The sequence below is a fragment of the Diaporthe citri genome (assembly GCF_014595645.1).
Source record: "Diaporthe citri strain NFHF-8-4 chromosome Unknown scaffold_3, whole genome shotgun sequence".
Lineage (NCBI taxonomy): Eukaryota > Fungi > Ascomycota > Sordariomycetes > Diaporthales > Diaporthaceae > Diaporthe > Diaporthe citri.
Window position 1 is genome coordinate 336,134 of NW_025064848.1, and position 22,435 is coordinate 358,568.

The window sequence follows — 22,435 nt, forward strand, 5'->3', positions numbered from 1 at the left end:
TTGCAAAGAAGAGTAAGACGAAATGAAGGAATATGAAAAACTATGCGTATGCCGTCCGGAAAGAAAGATGGCAAACGCAAGGCGGCAATAGGAAGACGGATAGACACTGTTGTCGATCCTATCGTTTCAAGTGCCGAATGAAGATCCTTCTGCTCAACTCTGCCAAATATTGACATTTTGTTTATAGTGAACATCATCGCGAAAATGGGATACAGCAATACGTGTGCGTCTTGCCATTTTCGTGGCTGAGATGGCCCCTGACGGGCAAAGATCGGCGTCGAGTGTAGGGCGGAGTGCGGCTGCGGGCTGATGTTATACGAACACGACCCCGAGATGGAGATAGTACTGTTGCTCGGAAACATTTTCGATTCGACGTATGGCGAAATGTTCCTGCTTCCATCCGCTTTTTCCTGGCCCTTTTAGGATAGCCTGACTAAGTAGAATTGTATGTACTGTGCGTCATGTGGATTAGGCTGTAAGGGCAAGCAGCTCCTGAATCTCGGCGAAGCTCGGATTTACGAGCGAGCCACGCATTGATGCCCGCCTCTTCTAAGTTAAGATGGCAGGAGTCTTAACAGCTCAGCAATGTATTACGCCATCCGTCAGGGCTTCGTTGTCTTATTCTGCGTGCTGTGGCCCATGTTATCAGGCAGTGATGCCAGGGTTGATTGCCTTATCCGTGTGCCTACAGATAGCCCTTATTGGAGACCCAGGCATTAAGTTATGCTTAATCAGATTAATCAGATTATGCACATGGGGGTGTTTTCCGTAGGAGACTGTGATGACGAACCCAGTGGCTGGACCTGAGGAAATGGCGTCCCTGAATTCGGATGCAAGGACATGGTGCCTGAGCCATCTGCACAAGAGACCTGAGAAGACTTTGCACCCTTGGGAACTGGGAGTAATATTTGTGCTGGCCAGGCAACTTACAGACCAGAAAAGAACAGACGAAACGCCCGTAAATACTGGCATTTTATTCCCAACGTCTACAATATATTTGGACCGGTTGAGCATGATAGTGTTGGGATTTGCGAGCGAGTGATTTACCGCAGCACGTTTTGCACTTAACTACCTTATAGCCCACATCGTGATAAATCGGTTTTTTTACAGTGGCCTCGTATGTCGAATTTGGCAATTCCTCACGCGCAGGCTGGAAGAAAACCGCGTAGCATTAAATGGTACTGCTCGTGTTGGGTTGGCTTCCTTGGTGCTCCGCGGCTTAGAGGTCAGCTTCACGTTCCACCCTTGATTCTCTCGCCGAGGAGCCCAGAAGCTTGCGCAGATTTCTTAGGTTCCTTTTCTTGGCAGGGAGCCCAGCGCTTGTACAAAACACGGAGTCTAGCATGTCATGTGCAAATACGATGGCTGACCAAAGCTCAGTAATCATGCTGATTAGAGTTTGGTAGAGACATTCTCTGGTCGAAAGTTCGGTACCCGTTCCTCAGTAGGGCGGTCGCAGCAAAATGTAGAAGAACGACGGTCCGTATTCGTCCATAAAAGCCAAAAATACATGGAAAGAAAAGCAAAATTCTTCCAGGAACTCTCTCTTAATCTAAGTCTGGGTTCTGGGGGTCTGGCACGGCTGTGACTTACTGCCTGGGATGCGGGAGCGCACGGCTGAGCTGTCTTCACATCGAGCCACAGACTGGATGTGGGTGACCAAGAGAGGGATTCTGATATACAGGAATTGGCGAATTTCCAAGGACTATCAATACTCTCAGCATTAATCCGTCAGTACCACCAAAGCAATTGTGTACAGGGAAGAATTTGGGAGACTCGTGGGATGCTGTCTTTGAGGATGTCTTCACCGAGGTTCGGATGTACCTTAGTACCTCTGTGCTTACATAATCTGCTGGGGTAGCCCCGTTTCCCAGCCACCCATTTTGCCAGGCAGCCGCACGGGCCAAACAATTAGACTAGCTCCTCAAGTTGCTCTCGCGACTCCACTGCTAAAACGTCTCCCTACCAACTGACTGCATCGCATCCACGACAGTATAATCTAATCAAGCACTTGTCATTTATCAGGTCGCTGACCAGTCGCTTCTACCACTCATCACCTGCAGGCCAGACTTCGCGACCTGGCACTGTCATCTCACTCACGCAGACCTACGACCTCTCGTCGCGCATCCTCCTCCCTCACCCTTTCTCTCCCGCTGCCATCGATTCAAGCCAAACGTCAAATACTCCATCGCACATCGGAGTAGCACGTGCAGACTGCTGCGTCGTTCGCTCCCAATAGCCAAGCCACAGGACTCAAACACTCCTGGGCGTTGGGCGGGGCCTTGGAAAAGCTGCCTGTCTGCGATTCTCGCACCTACACTGGCCCAGGCTTTCGAGCCTGGTCACTAGGAAGGGGCTTCCCAAGAGCTGCCGGTTGGCGAACTGTGGCGGCCTGCTCGTGCCGTTGGGTTCCTGATTCGACCTCGTCCTCACCAGAATCACGGCCGCTCCGTCGCCGGAGTGGGTGTGATTCTGTGTTGAGACGAGCGTCTCGGGCTTGACGCAGGGTCGACCACGCTGACTTGTAGATTGTTACTTGCTGATGTGCTTATAGGGAAGCCGAAGACACCGTCATGGCCACGTCGCCGCCGTCACCCGCCGATACTCCCGAGACGGTGACCCCCGTGGCGGCTGTGGTAGAATGGGCTGGACAGGATGGTCAGCCGAGCTATCTAAGCGACTCCAGCTCCAACCCCGTGACCGTTACAATTGATCTCCATCGCTCCTCCAAGACCGCCCTGCTCAAAATCCGAATCCAGCTCGAGCTCCGCAAACCCGTGTCCGGGAAGACGAGTCTCTGCCTGTATATCCCTCCGGAGCGAATCCACTCCGCTGCCCTCGACTCTAGTGAGCTGTCGACAGAGTCCAGACGGCTCCAGGACCATAAGTTGGTGTGCGTGCGGCTGGAACTCTCCAGCGCAGCCGACCTCGTGGCGCCTGACTGGCCTCTACGTCCAAACAACAAAGTCCACGGTGCCATGTTGGACTCCGCTCAAATCCTCGCCCAACAAACTTCTTTCACTCTACATGTTCCAGATATTGTCTTGGATAAGGCTCAGCTGGAGTGGCTGTGCGAATCATTATCCCGGCACGAGCTACGCTCAGGCGGGTTGGCTACGGATGGCGGTGGTGCCTACGAGGGCCAAAATGGCAGGATTATCAGCCCTGAGCTGTTTGCTCCTCGTGATGGAGCTACAGCCCAAGCTCCCCCGTCCTACGACGACCTTGAAGGTCCGCCGCCGCCACCACCAATTGTGCCTCCTGGCCACGGTAAGACGGACCCGCGTTCAGATACCTTAATATATTTGTGCTGATTCGGGTTCAGAGTCCGAGGCTGCTTCTGGTTCCAAGAAAAGGAAGCTCAGCAGCTCCGCTACCGAGGGCGTAGAAATCGGGTTCATTGAGAGAATTTGCAGCAAAATCTTCACGGAGCAGCTGGGACAGATGGAATCACGCATGAAAGAATGGGTCGACCAGCGATTGACCGAGCAAGAGAAGAAGTACGAGGACAGGCTAGATAAGCTTGAAGACCAAATCCAAGATATAGAGCGCCACGTGGACGATCGAGTGTGGCTGGAGGTGGATGACCTTCGGACTGGGATACAGGACGACTTTGACCAGCTGAGGACTGAGACGGAAGACTTCATCCGAGAGGAGAATAGGAATGCCGTGGATGTCATCAGGAAGCAGCTGTCGGAGAGCGATGTAAATATCGTCGGAGGAAGGTTAGAAATAACATGACATATGCTGCTGCTACCTCAACTGTGCCCAACCAAACTCTACGGAGCCGCCTTGCTTAATCTTGATGCTCTCCTCGCCCTCTCACGAGTCAATCAACTACTCAGTCTATCTATCACTTCCAGTTGCTCGCGAAGGTGCGAGCAAGCTGGTCGCAGTAGGTCCCACTCAGCAGGAGGCTGGGCCGTTCCACGAGGATCCTTGTCGAGTCAAGGAGCTCCAGCTCCGGGCTACGGGGTGGAGCATGGCAGCTGTTGAGACTGGAGAGCTGGGCTCGGGTAATGACGTCCTGGGCCGTCGCACATGGGGATTTGCGGGATTTGCATCCTGACAGACACTGACAAAATATCTCCGCTGCGAGCTTGCAAAACGTATCTCAAACATATCTTCCGCTGCAGACGGCCTCAGGGAGTCAGACATCTAGGCAGGCAGGCCACCCAGCCGGCCGAAGGAGCCTTTCCTGTTCCTGTCGCAACAACGACACGCTCCTGCAGGCTGTGCCAGCTCTGCTCCCCCAACAGAAAGTACCAAGCGCCATCGTCTCACCGCATATCGTCGCAGTAGCAGCACAGCAGCGTCCCACAGGTTTTTCTTCCCGAGCCGCTAGACATGGTCTTGCGGTTGCATTGGCCTTGCCTGCGGCGTTAGTCCCAAGTTTAGCACGGCTTCATCTGCTGCATGGGGGGCTTGCCAACGTTGCGTCGAGCTGGCTTGTTTCTTCTTCGCGTTGCCCACGGCTCGACTAGCTTCCCAAACAGCAGGTTGCTTGATTCAGTCGCGCGTCGAAAGTGAGGCAATCGTCGATCTTGCCGGTGGAGGCTCTCACGATGGTGCAGCGAGATATCTACCGACAGGTCGAGGTCACCATCATTTGATACAAGACGGCACACTCGAGGCCGGCCGCCATCTCGATCCCATCTCACCCACGGCGCTATCATGCTGACAGCCTGCCTGCTTGCCCGTTTGCCTGCCCTGCTTGCTGGTGCACACCAACAGAAAAAGACCATACCCACCAGCTTGCTGCGATTAGAACCAGGCTGGCCGCCCCGTGGGGGCCCCAGTTGAACTGCTGCCATGGCTTGGTCCGGTCTGGGCTGGCCTGGGCTGGCCTGACCTGGTCTGACCTGACCTGACCTTGGTTTCATCACCGGTCCACCATCATCACCACGACGTACCTCAGCCTGAGCAGTACCTAGGTTTGCGCTGCGGCTTGAGCTGGTACCTGCTCTCTTCATCCTGGCCTCGACCATCCATCATGCCGTGCCTTCCACAAAGCTTCCATCCCGCGCCTACCTAGATGGGTGGCTAGGCCTCTTAATCTCTCGTGCAGCGGGAAGGAAGGAGCTTCAGGTAGACCACAAGATCCATGAGCTAGCTACTCTAGTTCTGCATTTTCTTCTCTTGCGTTCTTTTGTTGCTTGTCCATGCACTGCATTGTACACCTTGATCGCGCTACCTGTAGTACCACTGCCACTGCCTTACTACCTACTAGGTAGGTACAGCTCGGCATCGTCTTCCTCTAGCTCCCGTCTGCAAGTCTATTTCTCCCCTCGCTGACAACACTTCTTCCTCTTACTGCTCTGCATCTTGGATTTTGCTCCTCTCTAAACTCTTTGTCTCTATAGTTTTCCCTCTCCTGGGTCCTGGGTCCTGAATTGGGGTTGACCTGCACGGTTCCCCTCGACAGCTGTACAGACCTCCGTATTCCCTTCTCCATACTCCATACTCTCCATATTAACCCCAGCTAGGCACAGCTCCAGCCCGCCCGTCAATCGCCGATCCCCCGACCCCCCCTCCTGCTGCTTGCAGCTTGCTGGGCCACTGCCAGCAAGCCAGGCCTGTGCCCCTCCTCTCCAAACACGTGTGTGTGCATGCGCGCGTCCCCCCAACTTCGTGCTGCCCAGCTCTGCGCGGGGCAGCTTTCCGTCCTGACAACATGATCCCAAAAACCATGGTGTCTAACGAGGTTCACCTGCTGCCCCTCAACGACGACGGCTCGCCCGACGTGGCCGGCCAATACGTCTACATTGCGCCAAAGACACACGACCCCATCACCATCCGCTTCACAATCGAGGGTACCTCGAGCATATGTCGCCATGGGAGCCTGTGGGTCAACATACCCGAGAAGGGACATGAGTTCCAGCGTCACAACTTCAGGGAGTTCCCGTATGTCATGACCAATTTACCAGCTACCAACAGCTCCATGAGCTGCCCCGGCGCCCAATTGCCCTCTTACTGACTGACTTCCTTCTCAATTGGACCAGGCTGGTTCCCAATTTCACCCGTGACATAGAGATCTCTATCCCAATTTACCAGCCCGGCCCGTACACCTACTATATCACCTATGCAGCCCTGCCGAAGCTGTCCACCGAGCTCAAGGATGCCTCTGCCAGTGACGAGAAGCAGAAATCCCCCCTCTACTACATCGACGTAGCGCCTCGCTTGACCCTGGACGGCTCGCCGCTGCCCTTGCCGGCACTGTCCGTCTTCTCCATCCTGAGCAAGTTCATGGGCAAGTACCCTCATGACTGGGAGAAGCACCTCGCCGGCATCAGCGACAGGGGCTACAACATGATCCACTTCACCCCTCTGCAGGTCCGCGGAGAGTCGAACTCGCCCTATAGTCTTTACGACCAGCTCTCATGGGACCCCGTGAGCTTCCCGGACGGTGAGAATGATGTCCAGAAGCTGGTAGAAAGCCTGGAGCGAAAGCACTCGCTGCTGAGCTTGACGGATATCGTCCTCAACCACACAGCCAACAATACCGACTGGCTGCAGGAGCACCCCGATGCCGGTTACAACTTAACTACCGCCCCCTGGCTGGAGTCGGCGTACCTGCTGGACACCAAGTTGCTCGACCTCGGGTACAAGCTGGACAAGCTCGGTCTACCGACCGAGATCAAGGCTGTCGACGATCTTCTGAAGATCATGGAGGCAGTCAAGAACGTATTGAGCGAGATCCGGCTGTGGGAGTACTACGTCGTCGATGTTGACCGTGACGCAGATGCTGGTGTCAAAGCTTGGTCTGAGGGACGGGTGGATGAGGCCTCCCTCAAGTTGCCAACTGGGACTGTTGAGGAACAAGCAGCGTTCGTAAGGTCTGGCCTTGATGGCACGAACCACCTGGGCGAGCGGTTTCGACGGAAGCTCAAGCCCGAAGTCGGTGCTGCATACATAACGGCCTTGCTTGGAAAGTTTGAGTCGGCAGGTGACGCGCAGAAGGCTGATGCTCGGAGTAAGCTTGCTGCAGGACTGGACGTTGTCAATGTCTCTTTCTACCAGGAGTACGACACCGAGTCTGCTGTGATCCTTGACCAGCTCTTTAACCGGATCAAGTATTGTCGCCTGGATGACCATGGCCCTAAGATGGGCCCGATCGGGGCCAAGAGCCCACTGATCGAGTCATATTTCACCCGACTGCCTGAGAATGAGAAGACGGCCAAGCACAAAAAGGAAGATCTAGCACTTGCAAACAACGGCTGGGTTTGGGGCGGCAACGCGCTTGTTGACAACGCCGGACCGGATTCAAGAGTGTACCTCCATCGTGAGGTTATTGTTTGGGGTGACTGTGTCAAACTGCGGTATGGCAAGTCTCCCGAAGATAGCCCTTTCCTTTGGGACCATATGACCAAGTATGCTCGCACATTGGCCAAGTACTTTGCCGGTTTCCGGATCGACAACTGCCACTCCACTCCGATCCACGTTGCTGAGCACATCCTCGATGAGGCCCGGCGGATCCGCCCGGATCTTTACGTGGTTGCGGAGCTTTTCTCGGGATCTGAAGAGATGGACTACGTCTTTGTGAAGAGGCTTGGACTCAGCTCGTTGATTCGTGAGGCAATGCAAGCTTGGAGCACTGGTGAGCTCAGTCGCTTGGTCCATCGACACGGCGGCCGTCCAATTGGCAGTTTCGAGGTGGACGAGATCTCCAGGAGCGAGAACAGGTCGCCCACCTCTTCAACAGGACAAAATGGCTCATCGAAAAATGGTGAGCCAGACTTGACCAGGGAGATTATTCGCCGCATCAAGCCTGTGCCGGTGCAAGCACTGTTCATGGACTGCACTCATGACAACGAGACCCCTGCTCAAAAGCGCGACGCTCGAGACACTCTGCCCAACGCTGCACTTGTCAACATGTGTGCCAGCGCGACTGGAAGTGTCATGGGCTACGATGAAATTTACCCCAAACTTGTCGACCTGGTGAGCGAGACGAGACAGTACCAGTCCGAATCATCGAGTGGCAAGGAAATCAAGGTTGGCGGCGGTAAGAACGGTATCGGCGGTGTCAAGAAGCTCCTGAACCAGATTCACACGTTGATGGGCCAAGACGAATATGACGAGACATTTATCCACCACGAAGATCAGTATGTCACTGTTCATCGGGTGCACCCGGAGTCCCGCAAGGGATACTTCCTCATCGCACACACCGCGTTCCCAGGATACGGCAACGGCAACGGTGATTTCAACCCTGTACATCTTGCTGGTACCAAAGTCAGGCACTTGGGAAGCTGGATGCTTGAGGTCGATACGAGCGAGGAGGCCAAGAAAGAGGTGCTCGAAGACAAGAAGTGGCTGCGTGGTCTGCCTAGCCGCGTTGTCGACCTTCCTGGTGTCCGCATTGATGTCAAGGGGGATGACACAACGATTACGGTCCGTGACAAATTCCCTCCTGGCAGTATCGCACTTTTCGAGACTTGGATCCCCGCTGCTGAGCACTCATCGGGCCTGGATACCTTCGTCACGTCGGGGGCGAAGGAGGCCTTTGGAGAATTGGATCTCATTGATCTCAACTTCCTGCTTTACCGCTGCGAGGCTGAAGAGCGTGATGCTAGCGGTGGTAAGGACGGCGTCTATGACATTCCAGGTCATGGAAAACTCGTTTATGCCGGACTGCAGGGGTGGTGGAGTATTTTGAAGGATGTCATCCGGGACAACAACCTCGCCCACCCGTTGTGCCAAAACCTCCGAGATGGACAATGGGCTCTAGATTACACCATCGGCCGCCTGGAACGTGCCTCCAAGGCTGAGCTGTATTCCCGTCTCGAGAAGCCCACCGCTTGGCTCAAGGAGCGATTTGATGCGATTCGCAAAATTCCCAGTTTCCTCCTGCCTCGGTATTTTGGCCTCCTTATCCGGACTGCGTATATGGCGGCTTGGGAACGCGGCATCTCTCTGATGAATGACAACGTGCAGAGAGGTCAGTGGTTCTTGCAGAGCTTGGCCATGGTCAGCGTACAAGAGCTCGGAGTCGTCAACTCCGGCTCCCTCTACCCCAAGACCCTGGTGCCCTCTCTAGCAGCTGGTCTGCCTCATTTTGCGGTAGAATGGGCGCGCTGCTGGGGCCGTGATGTCTTCATCTCTCTTCGAGGCCTTCTGCTCGGCACTGGGCGGTTTGATGAGGCTAAGGAGCACATCCTCGCATTTGCCAGTGTTCTCAAACACGGAATGATTCCCAATTTGCTTGCTTCTGGCAACACTCCACGATACAACTCTCGCGACTCAATTTGGTTCTTTTTGCAAAACATCCAGGACTACACCAAACTTGCACCGAACGGCACCGACATCCTCAAGGCGACGACCAAGCGCCGGTTCCTGCCATACGATGACACCTGGTTCGATGTAGAAGATCCTCGTGCTTATTCAAAGGAGAGTACTATCGAAGACATTATCCAGGAGGCCCTACAGCGTCACGCAGAGGGCATGTCTTTCCGCGAGGCCAATGCAGGGCCCCAGATTGACTCACAAATGAGCGATGAGGGATTCAATATCGACATCAAGGTCGACTGGGCCAATGGCTTCATCTTTGGCGGCAACCAGTCAAATTGCGGAACATGGATGGACAAGATGGGCGAGTCCGAAAAGGCGGGTTCCAAGGGTGTCCCTGGCACCCCTCGTGATGGCGCAGCCGTCGAGATCACTGGTCTACTGTACAGCACGCTGCGCTGGGCGCAGGACCTGAGCGCGCAGGGCAAGTTCAAGTACAGCAGCGTGACGAAGGCTGACAAGTCGACAATTGGTTACAAGGAGTGGGCGGATCTGATCAAGGCCAACTTTGAGCGATGTTACTACGTGCCTTTGTCGAAAGACGAGGACTCGAAGTACGACGTGAACCCGAACGTCATCAACCGTCGCGGAATCTACAAGGACCTGTACAGATCTGGGAAGGAGTACGAGGACTACCAACTGAGACCCAACTATCCCATCAGCATGACCGCTGCGCCAGATCTTTTCGACCCAGAGCACGCCTTGCACGCCCTCGTGCTCACCGACGGTGCGCTCCGCGGGCCGACTGGAATGGCGACTCTGGACCCTGCGGACCTCAACTACCGCCCGTACTACATCAACTCTGAGGACTCGACCGATTTTGCGACGTCCAAGGGCAGGAACTACCACCAAGGACCGGAGTGGCTGTGGCCCACGGGCTATTTCCTTCGTGCGCTGCTCAAGTTCGATCTGCTTCGTCGGGATCCTCAAGACAAGGAAGGCCGCACCGAGGCGTTCCAGCAGGTCACTCAGAGGCTGATGGGGTGCAAGCGAATGATCCAGGAGAGTCCATGGGCCGGGCTGGCGGAGCTGACGCAGAAGAATGGGGAGTTCTGTGGTGATTCGGTAAGTACAGCTGCCCAAGATAATGGGTCGGGATGTACAGAGAACAAATGCTGACAACATTAAAATAGTGCCCTACCCAGGCCTGGTCGGCTAGTTGCCTGATTGACCTTTACATGGATGCTGCCGAGTACCAGAGTGGGGACGTTGTTAGGCTGAGCAAGCTGAGCATCTCGACTTGAGGTTCGCATGGAAAGGGAGCATTTGGATATTCAGGGGCTATCTTGCCGATCAACAACCTGAGTAAGTATCACCAAAAGGAGGTTGAACACGACAGCGAAGAGGAGGAATGCATGCACACGAGTACACGACAGAGCGCTGGGCATAAGAGTGGGCAAAGGCGATCAAAACATCTTAAATCATAGCATAGACAGGCACGTATTCTCATCATCACCTATAGAAATCGAATGGAATCCTGGATAAGAATCGAATCTCATTAAGTAGCTAGCAATGTCTATGTTCCTGCTCGGCGGAGCAAGGTGTAGCATCCCGAACGTGATGCCGTCCACGATCCGATGTCAATCACAGCGCACGCCTGACGCGCTGACTTCCAGAAGGCTTCCTCCCATTCCATTCCAATCCTTCCCTGCATGCAGAAGAAATCCCGACGAAGCTGCCAAAAAAATGTGTTTCGTGTGGGTGTCGCTCGAGGCCCAGGGGCAGCCCTTGCACCTCAACTTCATGCAAAATGACGGCCGCCCAGTCGCCAGCCCGGAGCTTTGATCCATGCATTATTCATCACAAGCACTTGGGCATGACCTGTTCTGGGCCATTTCCCCCGTGGCTGGGACACCCTTGGGAGTCTGGGGGATATGCGAAAATCAACAAGCACAGTCAGTCATTCGCTCACCTGTCACGGGGGGAGGGCTCCATTTCAAATTTTGGGAGTTTGTTCAGGCCTGGCCTGCACCCCCGCCCACATCGGGCATTGGATGTAGGGAGAGGGTGGGAGGACCTGAGAGGTGGGTATTTTGGCCCCCTTCCCCCGCTGCAACGGGACTTTCTCCCTCTGCAATTGGATTTGAGTCACTGGGAGGTGTTTCTGGCCCCAATTGACAGGCTCAAAATAGGCTCAAAATGCAGGAGCTGGCAGATGCGGGCTTGCGGCGTCGAAATGAAAGCTGAGTTTCTCTTGACCGTCGTCCCTTCTCCTCCCACCCGCCGTCGTCTTACGACGGCTGCGGCGCGGGAGGCGGGACGGTGGGGTATTGGTATTGAGATGTATATAGATGGTCTGTAGCCAGTAGAGAAGAATAGGAAATTCGTAGTGTGAAGAGTGTTTGGCGATGATGGCGGTGTTGATGACGCTGAATAGCGATCCTTCTCTCCTTCGTCACCCAGCATCACCAGACAAAGCCGATAACAAACCACATGTTTGAGTTCGTTAAATATTCCTCCGTCTCTTTTACTTGCCTTCCTCCCCTCCAAAAAGAAGACCAACAGCCGAAGGTCCCCACAGTAAAACGCCGCCTGGGTGCAGTAGGGACATCGTAGCCCACACCAAAAATAGCAAAAAGAATACAACGCCAGCCAGCCCTTCTTTTTGGAGGTAATCCGACCCAGTGGTCTGGTCAATCAGAACAGCTTGATGGATCTTCCCCCAGGCAAGTGCCTAGAATGACATGCAGAAACAAATGCCGCCTCCACGGGGTGTCCCCCTTATGGGCCCAATAGTCGTAGATCGGCCTTGTCATTACCGCTCCCCTAACGTCTTGGACATCCTCACGACTCCACTCATGTCCTGACGCGCCACTTGTTCTTAGTCTTGCCCTGCTTCTCGGTATCGTAGACGTTGGCCTCGGAGATGGTGGCGGGCATGAAGACGCCGGGTCGTCCGGGGTGCATGGAACCCTGGGACCGTGTGGGCGTGCCGCCGGGCGGGCCGCCGTAAGGGTTCTGGCCCGAGCCCGTCCGCTGTGCGAGGTTCTTGCCCAAGGCGTACTGGCGGTCCTTCTTGCGCAGATATGATCTCCGCCACAGGGCGGCGCCGATCCAGATGCCTGCGATGCCGAGCACCATGACGATGATGAAGACCACCCAGCGCCAGTGGCCGTCGATCCTGAGGTTGATGTGTTAGTCAGCTGTTTCGCGGAGTCTTTCTTGAGGGGCTGGGGCATTGCTTACCATGAACCGCCGCCACCTGAGCTTGAGCTTGATGAGGAACTACCGGAGCTTCCACTGCTGCTCGACGATGACGAGCTCGCTGCCTCACCCACATTCGCACACAGGCTCTGGTACCAACTCGTGAGGGTGGCAAGCCCCGAAGGATCTGCGGCACAGGCGGCATCGCACACGCCTCCTGTTGTGGTGGAAAAGGGAGCGAGCCGGGCGTCGGAGCAGAAACAAGCATCGTAGGCGGAGGCCTCGGCTGTTGGTGCAGCTGGGGGCACGCAGGCGCCGTTGACGTCGTAGAGGGGACCGCAGGACGACACGCAGGCCGGCAGGGTCGAGAAGGGGACGATGGTCGTTTGGGCTGTAGGAGAGGCAGGTCAGTCAGGTGGCCTACCCGTCAGATTCAGGTTTTGAGGTCTGATTTGGATGTGGAGGCGGCTTGGCCGTTGTGACGCTGGCTGAGCCCCTCAGTGGGTTGGAGTTTGGGAGGATGGGGGACAAAGGGCCAGTTGTGAGGAGCCAGGAGCCAAGGGAGGACCAAGTAGGGAGCAACATACCCATCGTGAAGGTTGAAAAAGACTAGATATTACAAATGTGGACAATATTGTATGGTGTTTATGCAATTCGATTCAATGCAGATGTACTGCTGAGAACAGTAATTTGTGGCGTTGCAGCCGAACGGACGGGGTATCGTGGTGTGAGAATCGGAACCCGCGCGTGGTGGTGGTGTCTGGGACAATCGGTGTAGGTATGTACGATGGTTGGAATGTTCTTGTCAATCGTCGCCTCTTGGTATTATGTACGCTATTCCGTGGCGAAAATCTCCTCAATGCCAGTCTCTCCTGCGGTGCTGTGTCGTGTCGATGTCGAGGCGTGCGTTTGTGTCGCGTCGGGCATCCGGTGAGGTGCTGTGGTGCAGCGTCGGGAGGAAGTCGAGTCGAGTCGCGGGAAACGGGGGAGGTTGGGTCGAGGGTATGATCACGATGACGAGGATGATCAAATAGTGTTTTTCTGGCCTGATGGTGCTGGTTGCGTTTGGGGGGTTGCGACGGAATGGATTAATGCAGTCTGTGCGGGAGAGGCCGTCGGATCCGTGGATTGGTATGATCGGATGGGATGGATCTGAGTGCTGGATTCGGAGTGTGGATTGTGGATGGCTGGAGGAAGGTCGAGGCTACTTGGCGCGGCAGTGATCGTCGGACTGAAGCGAGTGAAACCAGCGGTCGTCGTCAGCCAGCGAGCGTTCCTTCTTCTTTTTATCCTCTATTCTTTTGACGACCGTCCTCCGGTTGTAGCGTTACACTGGCTAACGAGCGTGGTGTGTCGTCGGATTGAGGTCGTCGATGAGGCCCATGAGAAGGAGAGGGAGGTGAGGGAGAGGAGACGGCGGTAGAGAAGAATGAGCGTTTGGCAGTGGGTATGGTAGTGTAGAACAGACTATGGTAGGTATGACACGGAAGATGGCATGAGTAAGACAGGACTGGACAAGAAAAGACCAAGACAAACAAGAGAGGCGCAGGTACACTGGCTCACCTTGTCAGCTAACCGGCAAGGGAAATGGGCGATGGAGCGCTATTGCCTGCGAGGTAGGCGGGCAGGTGTGAAGGGAACGCGTGAGTGAGTGAGGGAGCATGCACGTATGTACTTTGCACCTGCACTGCGTACCTCGCGGATCTCTGTACCTCACTCCATTCCATGCATTCCAATCGTTCCATTCCACCGCGAGGCCCAGCCACGGCAGACCCTGTCCCCGCCCCCTGTCAGCCCGGGGACGCTGAGCTGGAAGCGGTCAAGTGGGTGACGACACCCCAGCGAACACGGACACGATTGGCGGGAGGAAGGAGGTGGGGCCTGACCGTCCCAGTCTTATGAGTGGTTCGCTAAGGCCGTGCCGGATTTAGCCCGTCCGATTCGCCTTACCTAAGCCCACCGTTCCCTCCCTCCCTCTCCCCCCCTCCTCGAGGAGCGAACCCTCTGCATCCTGGCATCTCAGCGGCTTCCCATGCTCGACCTGCCCGCCCGCTTGTTTTCTGTTTTGCGTTTGCAGCTACTGGAATAGTAGGGTGTCTAAAGTCAAATCATCTGAACTTCTCACGTCACCTGCACCTGCGTTCAGTCAATGATGCCAGCGCCAATGTCCGGCTCGCCTTGGCCAGGATCAAATACGAGCATACGAGCTGGTCCAGAGGCGTACTGAACCGGACCCGACGAGCCAATACACCTGTACGCCATGCAGCTGCGGTGTTGTTTTCTTCTTCCTCTGCCCTGCGGCCCACAAACGTTGCCGATCACTCGAGCAGACCCTGACTGCCCTGACTGCCCTGACAGGCCCTCCGGGGCCCTCTCAAGACTTTTGTGTGTCCCCGTCTCCATACTCATGCAACTTTAATTCAATTCAATTCAATTTGCACCATGTTGAGACAAGAACCCACAATACCGCCGCTGCGAGCTGGGGCCACCGCCACTGCAACTTCGACCCAGGCCCGTCCGCAGCGGCCAGAAATCTTGATTGCATCTTGATTTGCCCTGGCGTACCAGCGGACGCATTCCAAGCGCGTCGAGGGAGTGCCCTGGCGAGGCAGATGAAGCACTCCACCGAGTTGCACCAACATATGCCCTGCCTGCAATGGTGCAATGGCTGTCTTGCAAACCGCCCTCGCACCCCCAAGCCACCAGTCTCACTTGGTGCTCCTGTCCACGGCGCCAGGGTCGCGAACGGACTTTGCCCTCGTCCCTTTTGTGAAATTTCCATGTGCAGCAATGGCACCGGTGATGGCAAACAATCGAAACAATTGATGGTGCACCTCCTCACTGCACCATTACCCCGGATTCTCCAACGTTGCGTGCTCCCTTCGCGTGTGCAGCTGGGTTCAAGCAAGCTACGAGCCCACTTGGACAGATGTCGCCCCCCTGATCTCGTTACACCTGTCCCCAGGCGGTCTGGGCCGTCTTGGACAAATCCGAGCGCGCGTGCGCGTCCCGGGCTTGGTATGAGCTTTGCCTCGACGGTGTCCTTAGGCCCTTGTAGTAGCACTGTACCCCCCCGGCCAGGCCTGTCAGCTCAGCGGGATTCCCGTTATCGACGTGACGCTGGGCTGGTTGTCTTTTAGTGGCAGGCAGTACATTGTTCAGTCATGGTCCCTCCTAACACAATATTGCCCTTGTTGTTCATTTGTGAGTACAAGTGGTCCACACCACAACGGCCCTCAGAATCTGGGGAGGATCTGCGAAGGTTGATCTTGTGGAACTGCAGGGGGGTTTTCGTGCTGAGAATATCTGGGTAGACCAACCAGATGCGATTGTAGCCATCCAATTCGCCCGTTTCGTAGTCCACGGCTCTCGAATACCTCCTCACTTGGCAATGCGTTTTGTGGCCCGCGAGCTAAGCTCGGCCCGGGCGATCTTTCCTCGACTGGAGCCGGTCTACGTGCAGATCAAATTGCCTGTCGTGCTGCTACGGGACAGCCCGGAGGCTGCAGAGTGGCCATTGTAGCCCACGCTCCCTCTTCTGGCTTGTTAATTCAGCCGTGGGATCTACTCTGAGCAATGCCTTATTTTTTTTCGATGTAAGTGCTATAGAGATGCATATTGAAAACTTCAGAATATGTCATACGGTCGAGCCAACACTCTGCACACGTCGTTGGTGTTGGAGGACTTGGCCTTGCTGGCTGTATGCTCAGTCTTACTCGAGCAAGTTCTGCAGAACGATATTTTGCCCTCCTGTCCTAAAACAATTCCAATACCGGGGAAAAGGGGATTTGCTTGACAACGAGAGGAGTGCCTTACTTGAAATCAAAGACAGGAAGATGATGACCAGGTGAAGGGAAAAAAGGAGACCTCTCCTGACGAGAGCAAGCACTCCCTCCTACTAGATAACAAAGAGAAGAGAAGTACAACAAGCCCAGATACCTAGAGACCGATTTGCTTGTCCAAAGTCTGGTGGGGTGAAATACGGGTAGAGTTCCATACACGCACTTTTGCTCTGCAACAACTCGATGAACTCGGAATTTGGAATACCCTACGAGTACATCCAATCCGGCCGCACCTTCGACGTTGAGCCTTCTTCTGGATCCGCTTGCTCGGGCTCTGCAATGACGATGCCCACCCGTTTTCCATGCTGCAGCTCCAGGACAGACGCCCGTGCTTGCCATGTTCTTGAGGCCTTCACGCCGCCTCCCGTATTATCCAGCACAGACGTAGGTGTGGGAGACTGCAGTGCCAAAACACAAAACACTCCGAGTGTCTTCCAGGCTCTGCTGCTCCAGCTCGTCCCGAAAGTCATGATCGAGATGTGGGCGAGGACGGTTGTCACATAAAGCAACAGCACCACAAACGCCAGGGTGATCGTGACGCCGCTGAAGCCATAGCCGTACAGCTTTTGGTTGAAGGTAAAGTCCAGGCGCGTTGAGTTAGCCTTGATCTGATACGGCGTGAGAGTTGAGTTGCTCCAGTTTCCGTCAAGATGATAGCCAAAGGCTTCTAACGAGTCAGAGGAGGTCCATGGACTAAAAGTCATTGCGTTGGATGGCAAGTCTTCCAGCGTGCCCAGTGCGTGAATGCCAACACGATATGGCAACTTCGAAAGGCCCTCGGCGATTCCAGCACCCAGCCCGGCTGCAATGAATATAAGATCAGGGTTCTTTCCAGCGTTGTCTGGATCGTCGTCGCCAAGGATCGATGAGCCCAAACAAGCTTGTCTGACCTTGTCGAAGAAGCCGTGTTTGTTATCACTACCAGTTCCACGATCCAGAACGTTCAACCAGTCCAAGTCCAAGTGAATGATTTCGGTGGCATTGCTGTAGCTGAACCAGACACTTTCATCACGAAATTGACAATCGTTACACAGTGGACGGCCATTTTCCATAGCTTGCCAATCCCAGGCAAGTCCGCTGTTCAAGGCTTCATCGGACTGAGGGCCAGATAATTTGGAATCTATCCAATATGCTTTGACCAGACACAAGGTTGTATACGATTGGGACGTGAAGGCCAACGCTGCCGAGGGCGTGTAGCTCGGCGTGGTGTTCAGGTCCGAGATGTTGATAAAACTCACACCTGTATCGCTCAACACCCTGGACAGAAGCTCAGCATCCAGAGTGACTATGTACTGCTGTGTGCCTTCGTGTGACTGAAAATTAAAAGCCATGGAATTAGAGGTCGCATGGCCAACCCCTGGCTTTGAGCAAAATGAAGACACGTAGGGTTGTTTCCAGGCCGAAGAAGGTCCTCCGGGTTCTGGCTGTCCGACATAAAGTTCAAACTGCGCAGGCCATTCTCCTCCTGACGCGAAGCTGAGAGTCCCGTAGTCGTTGTTCGGCATGGCATCCACCCAGCATTCGAGGTAGTGAGAAATCAAGTTCGACGTCAACAATAGTATAGCATCAGTGGGCATCGTTACATCCACAACAGCCCCATGATCGTGATGAGGAGGAGCCTGCGGCCAGACTTCAAACGGGGATCTGTCCAAACTTATGACCCGGGTTGGAACGGCTTGATGGTGTGCTTGAATCGTGATGTTATAATCAGGCCAGGAAATCCATTCTTGTGCTGGGCTCACATTTAAATCTGAGCCACTTGTCTCGGAAAGGAAAATGTCCTGGAGAATGTCCGTCAAGCCGAAACGGGGACAGTTGTTGGTCTGGGGAAGCGAGAGATTGCTATGATCACAAGCTTCGGGATTGAAGCTTGCGGTGATTACTTTTGGGAAAATATCCGATAGCTCGGCACCCATGTATACCTGATAGATGTAGTATCGATCATGTATGCTGTAGAAAGGTGCATTCGTAATCTTTTTTGCGAGCTCCCATTCCCCCCAGTCTGGGTAACATGCTGATGGCGGAGGCCGGACCCAGGACCGCTGCGAGGGTGAATAGGAACACATGGATGACGATCGTGATGACTTCCGAGGGACGTAACCTCCCGGGGTTCCCCACGGTGGCCAAGAACTCCCGACTCCAGAGATACGTGATATCGAGCAGGCGGAATGGCGAGGTGATCAGGCCCAGCGGCAACCCCCGTTGACCTGGAGATAGCAGCCTGTACCTAATGTGATGGAGTAGTACGGTGGCTAAAGATGCGATCATAAGGGTTTCGTGGATCTTGGCAGCAAGCTGTAAGGTGTTGAGGACATTGGTCGTCGGCCAGGGTGGTGTCCACGAGACCTGCCGCAAATATAGCCCAAGAAGGGTAAAGTTGATGGAGACTGGCAGGAAATGGACTATAATAACCTCCCTCAGTATCTGGCGTCGCTTATGGCTGTATATAGTCTTTGGCTGTTCGTGTACGGCTTTCCTTCTTCCCCTTGAGCATGAGTTTCAAGTTTTGATAATGTCCGTACACAGGTTACAGTCGTACCTCTTGAAGAGTCTGCTCCAAAGGCTTGCATGAGCGATTGTTGTATTGTCGTGTAAATCCGGCGCCTTGTGATCGTGGCTACTCCTCTTGCCACTCGCCGAGTCGGCTGGGGTCTCAAGCGTTTCGTCCTGTGTGTCTGAGGTTGGTGCCTCGATGGTGGCGCCGTCAAAATCTGGGTTCTCATCTCTTTGTGTCAGAAGCGCCGCCATCGCAAGAGATCTATCATCTCGGGAGTCAAAGCTATCTTTAATGAGATCCTGTAACGATCGCTGGTGCCTTAGTCTTGGAAGTTTGAGAAACGAGGAGGGTCTACCAATCTCGCTCTGTTGAACCTCTTCAATGCTTCGCGCTGCGGGTTCCATGGTGACTAAGGGGCGATTCGAATGAAGTGAGATGACCCATACGAGCTTCTATACGGATGAATGGGGATCTCCGTTCACCAAGTTCCTTGAGTGGTGCTACATTCTGAAGAGCGACTGGGGAGGACCCGATGCTGCAGCCTTATTATATCACCAAGTTGGCCCCCATCCCTGTTACCTTGGCGCTGATACAAAGCAAGTGGATAGACCAGTCCACTTATTCACACCGAAATTCTGTCGCCATTTAATGAATCGTTAAGAGCTTCTGTCCCGGATTTCTCCCGACTCTAGGTGGAGCAGTTCGCCGGCGAACTGCTGGTATCCTCCGAGACCGTGGCTGAAGGTCACCAGACCCTGTTTGGAAACATCACCGTGTAAAAACATGCAATCTGCCGTAGGGAGGAAGTATTCAGCTCAGCTATGGCCGAATCTGGCAAAACGCCACCCAGCGTCCCCGAGACAGGCAGGCAAGGGCGTGTTTGACCTGCCTACCTAGGTAATGGACCCCCTTCTGCGATTTGACGCAGCTGAATAAGAAATTTTTAAGTACAGTTCTCGATGATTGGTATTTCTTAGTCCGCTATCTGGCCTCTTTGCATCACTTTGATCATTTCTGAGCTTATTATGTGAATGGGCCGCTGAATCAAAGTAGATGGAGGCGCCAGAATTTATTGAACATACTTGTGAAGCCGCGAGGGAAATCAAAGATAGATCGTATTATTCACTAGCCGGAGCCAACTGTTTCGGTGTGCTTCATCATTCGTATAGAGAAACAACGCTGATTTCTCCAAGCCGTGAGATGTATAAGGTCAGGCGTTGGGATGTATTTGATCTCACCCTGAGATGTCACCACGAAGGCTCTCGTCGACTGGCTGCCCTCTGTTCAGACACGATACGGTTGAAAAAAAAAAAAAAAAAGGTTCAAAAGCATGCTTAAAATAGGGTATTTTCTAGAATTATATACATGTACTACAGCGAGAACGCATTTTCAGACCGCACATCCAAACAGGAGACGGTGACACATGTGACGCATGATTAAATGGTGTTTGTCAAAGTTTCTATTCAATCTCTACCTGGGCAGATGCCGGAAAATGGAACATCGCCCAGCTCTTGCCAGGGCCCGCAATCTCGACTTGTTAATGCCCTGCCGCACAAATTTCTGTTGATACCACTCCTACCCCCATATTTTCGACTTCAAATAGTAAGCGAGTCGGCAAATAGGGAGTAGTAATAAACCGAGAAGATAGATTGCGGTTCCTAGATACCCATCAAAGTTGAAATCCTGTGAGGCAGAGATACGTTTCAGAAACATGACGCTTTTCGAAAAGTTGAACAGGGAGTCGGGTAGAAAACGTACTGGAACGGAAGCGCCGCCGCTCTTTTGCACCCAAGCAAACGCGCGATCAATCATCTTTGACTCATAAACAGCCAAGGCCTTCTTCACTTCCACAGTTGACGGCGAGGTTCCTGATTTGGCAGCTTCATTGAGCTGCAACAGTGGTGGCAGAAGGTCGACGCAGTCTCTCAAGGCTTGGTTTCCTCCCATTCCTCTTCAAAGGTTGGTCAGCTTGTGTGCCCTTCGACATTTTTTGATACTGTAACGACAGCTCGCGAAGTTGCACTTGCCTGTTTGGCTGCATCGCGTGGATCGCGTCGCCCATGAGCCATACGCGGGGGTGTCCTTCTTCGGGGCTTTGAGGTTGCAGGTCACGGCGCCACGTCTTAGACAGCGTTTTGCTTGCTCGGAGGTTGAGTGATATGATGGGGGTGGCGCCGTCATGCTCGCCAATCGAGACCATCGTGTGGCTATGCAATTAGGCATAGGGTTAGTCTCATTGTGGAAATTGTTGCAGGGTTTTTTCAATCCTGGACGAACGTACTACACCGGGGCCCAGTGTTTGATGGCCTCGAGAACAACCCTCAAGTGGTTTCCCGACTCTGAAATGTCAAGTCCCGGGAACTTTGCCTTGGGCACATTCAGACCCCAATAGAACGACGCTTCATCGATGTTGTATTCGAGCTGCTTGGCATCCTTGGATACGCCGTTGGTGGAAGGCGGGAGATATACTGTTTCGCTCTCGTCAGTATTGCGTGGGGTATAGGAGGAACAGGAAGCTCGGTCTGCGAATAACTTACGCGCAAAGAAAAAACTGTACCCTTCAGAGAAAACAATTATCGGTCCCTGGAGCAATCGCGGAGGAAGCATTTTTACACGACTGGGTGGTAGGCTGCCCTTCTGAACAAAGCACCAGTGGCTGTCAATGTCTACAATGTTTCTTGCCCCAATTTGTTTGTTAATCTAGAACGGGCTCATGTGTCAATATCTTTTCTTTTTCTTTTTCTTTCTCAAACTCTTCCCCCCTCCGGCAACAGTCTGAACTAACCTTTGAGCCACTGCCATCAGCACCCACCAGAACGTCGCACAAGTCGAAGGACCCGTCTGCGAAGTGAACTTTGACACGTTCCTGACCATCATCTTGACGGATGATCTCAAATCGAGAGAAGGCTTTCTCGAATTCGACATAGTTGGCCTTCTGCACTGGGGCCAGAAGGAGATTTCGAAGAACGACGCGGTTGATGGCAGCTGATCTTGAATAGGATGGCAACTGTGAAAGATCTAGGACGACCTTAAATTGGGATGTGCAGAGAATCGGCGCAGTGGATGAGAGATTTGAGGACATTCCGAGTTTGCTCGTGATAGCGGCTGCATGATCTGATGTCAAGCAAGCCTCAAAGCCTTCCAAGGCCGCATCGCCCATGCGAATCTGGTAGCCCTCACGCTTCGAGTCAGCCGAATCTCTCTCATACAGAGTGAAGTCGACGTCGTTGTTCAGAAGGCCATTGGCAAGTAGCGAACCACCCAAGCCCCCACCAACGATGATAACTTTGAAAGATGACATCATAACGCGTGATAGGGAACGCCTAGTATTGTGCTTTGGTGGTAGGTGAGTGAGTGGGTCGTTTGGCTGTCCGGATGACTTCGTGATTGGAGATGCCTTGGAGGTGAGTTCTGCTTGTCCAGCAGACTGACTCAAGGAAAGGGTGCTTTTTCAATGCTCGGGGTGTGCATCGGCTCAGATATACCAACAGCCGATGTCTTAAAATGTCAAATACCGAGAGCCAAGTCGGTCCCGTACTCACGGCCGACCCCGTCCTTTCGGAGAACTCATTGAGGGGCCGACTGCATAACGACAGGCGGCTCCGCAAAATATGGGTTGCATTGCCGGCTGCATGTTCGGTGTAACAACGATTCCGAGCCCGTTGTTCCA

At 53.9% G+C, this 22,435-nt stretch overlaps 5 protein-coding genes across 5 annotated transcripts; 2 read left to right on the top strand and 3 right to left on the bottom strand.

Annotated features, from left to right (window-relative positions):
- Positions 1-2,573: 2,573 nt before the first annotated feature.
- INS49_007680 (uncharacterized protein) lies at positions 2,574-3,741 on the top strand (the record flags this gene model as incomplete). The annotated part of the gene is made up of 2 exons (XM_043168428.1): positions 2,574-3,270; positions 3,326-3,741. The coding sequence occupies 2 exons, from the start codon at positions 2,574-2,576 to the stop codon at positions 3,739-3,741; spliced, it is 1,113 nt and encodes a 370-aa protein (XP_043026108.1).
- A 1,933-nt stretch (positions 3,742-5,674) lies between these two features.
- Positions 5,675-10,526, top strand: INS49_007681 (uncharacterized protein; the record flags this gene model as incomplete). The annotated part of the gene is made up of 3 exons (XM_043168429.1): positions 5,675-5,904; positions 6,003-10,347; positions 10,416-10,526. 3 exons carry the CDS (start codon positions 5,675-5,677, stop codon positions 10,524-10,526), a joined length of 4,686 nt encoding a protein of 1,561 aa, XP_043026109.1.
- Positions 10,527-12,078: 1,552 nt separating this feature from the next.
- INS49_007682 (uncharacterized protein) lies at positions 12,079-13,017 on the bottom strand (the record flags this gene model as incomplete). The annotated part of the gene is made up of 3 exons (XM_043168430.1): positions 12,079-12,403; positions 12,469-12,817; positions 13,014-13,017. 3 exons carry the CDS (start codon positions 13,015-13,017, stop codon positions 12,079-12,081), a joined length of 678 nt encoding a protein of 225 aa, XP_043026110.1.
- A 3,457-nt stretch (positions 13,018-16,474) lies between these two features.
- On the bottom strand, positions 16,475-17,773 carry INS49_007683 (uncharacterized protein; the record flags this gene model as incomplete). The annotated part of the gene is made up of 1 exon (XM_043168431.1): positions 16,475-17,773. One exon carries the CDS (start codon positions 17,771-17,773, stop codon positions 16,475-16,477), a length of 1,299 nt encoding a protein of 432 aa, XP_043026111.1.
- Positions 17,774-18,767: 994 nt separating this feature from the next.
- Positions 18,768-22,066, bottom strand: INS49_007684 (uncharacterized protein; the record flags this gene model as incomplete). The annotated part of the gene is made up of 6 exons (XM_043168432.1): positions 18,768-19,064; positions 20,524-20,716; positions 20,763-20,972; positions 21,047-21,233; positions 21,303-21,465; positions 21,551-22,066. The coding sequence occupies 6 exons, from the start codon at positions 22,064-22,066 to the stop codon at positions 18,768-18,770; spliced, it is 1,566 nt and encodes a 521-aa protein (XP_043026112.1).
- Between the last annotated feature and the right edge of the window lie 369 nt (positions 22,067-22,435).